Raw genomic sequence first — 4,442 nt, 5'->3', positions numbered from 1 at the left:
CAGAGCCACAGGGGATGTTAAAACAACCTGGTAAGAACGCTGTGTCTGCAGCATCTGATCCAGGATCAGACCACCCACCTCCAGCTCCTTGATCTTCTCGTTCGCCGACTTCTGCTTGTCCGTCAGCTGGGTGTCGATCTGCTCCTTGGACTGCAGGATGAACCTGGGGGAGAAAGGCGGGGGGGGGGGGGGGGGGGGCAGGGGGTCAGGTTCTGTTTAGGGATGCACCGATATGAACATTTTGGCCGATACCGATTACAGATATTAACATTGCTGTTATGGCCGATAACCGATATTTACCGATGTCGATATGTTCTGTATAAAACTAGGTTTCTATGATAATCAAATGTGATATATACTGAAAAACACATGGAAACACTGTCTCTATTACCAAAACATTTGGAAAAGCCGATAAATCATAGATTTACCACATTGTTTCATCTCAACAACTACACACACAACAGCAGCGAGACAGAAATAATTACTGTATCTGCTGTTCACATCGGACCGATACCGATATATTCAAAAATGACTAACATTGGCCGATACCGATATGATTGCCGATATATCGTGCATCCCTAGTTCTGTTCAATGTGAGTGTTGTACGGAAGAGCATTAGGGCCAACAACTGAGTTTATTATTTTTTATTTTTTATTTTATATTAATTCAGAATTTCTGACTTTAAAGTCAGAATTTCTGAGAAAAAAGTCAGAAATAACTTCTGAGATTAAAGTCAGAATTTCTGAGAAAAAAGTCAGAAATAACTTCTGAGATTAAAGTCAGAATTTCTGAGAAAAAAGTCAGAATTTCTGAGAAAAAAAACTCGGAATTTCTGAGAAAAAAGTCAGAAATAACTTCTGAGAAAAAAGTCAGATTTTCTGACTTTAAACTCAGAAGCTAAAAAAAACAGAAAAACTCCGCTGTTGGCCCTAATGCTCTCCCGTAGAGTTGAGCCACACTCTCTACCACACAGATATTAGACTCAGTTCCTAAGAGGTTGGGGAGGGGTTGATCTCAGAAGGGGAAGCTGCGTGCAGCAGAGCGCCGGGGCAGCTGCTATCAGAGGTGACTGTGGGTCTGTTGTTAAAGGACAATACTGCTGTTCACTGATGAAGCCTCGTCAAAGATCTTTGTCTGAGGACAGGGAAGCAAGATCGACTGAGGTGGCGCGCACACACACACACGCACACACGCGCACACACACACGATGGAAGGACACACACACACGCACACTGTCTGTTTGACTGGAGATGGGAAAGGAACACTTACTCCCCCATCGTGTGTATGTGTCCATCCATCGTGTGTGTTTGTGTGTGAACGCACGTGCACACACAAACACACACAAATACACACGATGGATGGACACACACACACACACACACACACGATAGGGGAGTAAGTGTTCCTTTCCCATCTCCAGTCAAACAGACAGAAGCAAACAGGTGCCCCCCCCCACCCACACCCACACCCACACCCACACCCACACCCACACACACACACACACACACACCCCAGGACCAAGTTACTCACATGCGCCCCACACCCTCGAACATGCGTGTGCTCTCTGGTAGACTGGCGATCTCGGTTTGTGTGAGGTTGGCGTGTTTCTTGAGTCGACTCAGTTGTTCAATCTGCAGGTCAGCTAGCTTGGCCTTCTGTTGGGTGTCTATCATCTTGGCTTGCAGCTCTGCAAAGGCCTGTGGAGAAGATCACAGATACACAGACATGTCAGAACTGATCACCACCATCCCAATCATCTATATAGCTAAATAGCTCACTTACCTCCACGGGGGTGAGGAGAGTTCACTAGGAAACCATTATCATCAACATCACCACTAGCATTATCACCATCATTATCACCATCAGAAATGAGCTAGCTAGTTCAAGTTAGCTCGTATATCGCTAACTAACCATGTTGATTTTACTGTCAAATGCTAATATGTTCGTTCTGAAGGGGAATTTAAAAAATGAACCTATAACCACACCACTAGCTGGTCCAGGATGGTTAGATCAGCGGTCAGTTTGTTGCTATCTAACGTAACGTAGCTAGCTAAGTGACCACGCAGGAGCTCTGTGTCATGCACTCAATTACGTGTTTCTGCGCAGTTGTACACGTTCGTGCACTTTTGACACAACATGTAAGTAATGCTAACTAAAAGACACTTAAATTAACCCAGAATAGTATGTGTAATCACGTAGAAAAGGCTGAAAGAGAGTGGATTATTTTACCTTCTTCAATTCGAGGTCTATGGGCGCGGCCATGATGGATTCAACGGGGACGTCACTCGCATCAGGCATGCGCAAAGAGAGATGCTTCTTCAGGCTACAGTTTTATATTGTTGTTGATTAATAGAAAAAAAAACATAACTACCTTCACATTAGTACACATAAACCCTGCCTCAAAGAGTGCTCTCCCACACCTGTTTGTACCACGGTAAACAATGTAGGTTCATTCATTCACTCACTCACTCACTCACTCACTCACTCAATTAAATTCAATTTCAAATCAAATAGCTTTATTGGCATCGGAAACATGTGTTTATATTGCCAAAGCAAACATAACAAAAAAGGAAAAATCACAAAAAAATGTTTTTGTCAAATAGGTGAAGTGAGCGAATAACTGTAATATTTACAAATGCATTTAAATACTAACGTTCCAGTTTATAGGTACCAGTGTGGTGCAGATGGTTCAGGGATATAGACTGACTAGTCTTTACCCCTCCTCCCACTAACCCAGCATCTGCTGTTATTGAGGTGCTACTGTTGTGTTGATGGCCACTGTATACCGGTGAGTCAGGCCTAGTCAATGCGATCATATCTATCCCAGGAGGACAGTCTCAACATGGAGATTGGCGAGTGCAAAACAGAGGTCTCACCAGTGCAGCTGCAGGAACAGGAAACCACCAATGGGGGAATTCCTTCCCGACTATCCACCAGAAAGGCGGCGGCTTCTGTGGTGTGAGCGCATTTCCCTGCTCGTCTCGCTCCCAAGGAATCTACAGCGACTGGCGAAAACAGTTGATGCACTCCAGATAAGAACAGAGGGCCAGAATAGCGAACACAACAAAGAGGAGACAGCATAAGACAAGCAAACAAGAGCATTTAGTTTTACTTGTTAGAGAGTAGTTTATGGTTTAACATTACATTGCATTACAGTCATTTAGCAGATAGTTTTATCCAAAGCGACTTACAATAATTGCATTTAACGTAGGTAGGCAGTGTACTACTACTCACCAGAACACACAAATGCATCTACCCTCTAAACTATTCATAGCAGCTGATACATCTACAATGTGTGATACAATACAGATATATGGACACAGAACATAGACAAGCTTAAAAAAAAAAAAAAAGTACCTTTTATTAGTGACTAAATATATAGGTTAATTGATCGGAAGCACTGCAACAATACTATTAAAGTGATATTCCACATACATACAGTAGAGTCCAGAGAGGTTAAACGTCTGTCTTCTCTTTGTAAACCACCTGTTTCAGACAGTCTTCACAAGTCTACACAGTGTTGAACGAGTGGCCATTCACAGTCCATTTTGACCTTAGACCTTAGATTTCATCTCATGTCTCTGTCTGTCTTTCTGTCTGCATACTGTAGCTTCTAAATATGGTGCTTCCTGTAGAACTATGCGAAAGGGGGATGAAAGTGAAGTGAAGAAAGGTGTTAGTTTCATAAATGCATGAGGCCTAGGTAATGTATGCCTTATGCTATAGGGGATTTTTTTTTTCTCTTGCAAATGATGCACGTGTGATGACTGAGTGACGCAAGTAATGAACTCTTAACTGTCTATCCATCTATGACAGACGCATTTAGGTGGTTTCGATGAACTATTGACTGTCTATCTATCTGGTCTGATTGACGTAGGTATATAGGGGGTACTTACATACGCAGGCCTGGTCTCATAAGCGTAGATAGACAGGGGGCAGGGAGGTCACAGATGCATGAGTGGCGTGAGTGACGCACGGACATGGTTTCACAAACGTGGATATGAAACTTTTAATGCCCAAATTTGGTAATAGATGTGTTAATCGGATGTATATTGGAATTGTATCTGATGTAATAATTGACGTAGGTATGGTTTTATCTGACCACAAACTGCGTGGGCTCAGACTGTTTAGAATAGTATAAATACTGCATGATTAACTTAGGGTGTCTGTCTCGTTCTTGATCTGTTGTTGCATGCGTGTAATAATAAGATTGTGAAAGAACCCATCTGAAAACTTTGTTCAGAACTGCTTTTTTTTATACTTTGATTGAACTGCGTGTCAATCCTTATTTTTACTTGTTAGATTTAAGTGCCCTGTGTTGGCATATTTTGTAAACTTCCATAATTTTAAATAAAACTTTTTAAAGACAAGAAGTTTTGGGACATCCTTCTCCATCCAGCACTGCCTCCTCTCAGCTGTAACAGCACGTTCAACAAAAGGGT

The 4,442-nt window shown here is 42.4% G+C and overlaps 1 protein-coding gene across 1 annotated transcript in view; it reads right to left on the bottom strand.

Moving 5' to 3' along the window:
* The window catches only part of pfdn1 (prefoldin subunit 1), a 5,537-nt gene extending 3,262 nt beyond the window's left edge, over positions 1-2,275 (bottom strand). The window contains exons 1-3 of the mRNA XM_084436034.1: positions 2,230-2,275; positions 1,531-1,697; positions 79-163 (exon numbers count right to left, since the gene is read on the bottom strand). Coding sequence (XP_084292160.1) covers positions 79-163; positions 1,531-1,697; positions 2,230-2,262 — 285 coding nt within the window. The 5' untranslated portion in view covers positions 2,263-2,275. The remainder of the gene's footprint in view (positions 1-78; positions 164-1,530; positions 1,698-2,229) is intronic.
* Between the last annotated feature and the right edge of the window lie 2,167 nt (positions 2,276-4,442).

Source organism: Borostomias antarcticus, assembly GCF_949987555.1.
Source record: "Borostomias antarcticus genome assembly, chromosome: 1".
Lineage (NCBI taxonomy): Eukaryota > Metazoa > Chordata > Actinopteri > Stomiiformes > Stomiidae > Borostomias > Borostomias antarcticus.
The sequence above is the reverse complement of the archived record's forward strand: the minus strand, read 5'-3'. Positions and strand labels throughout refer to the sequence as shown.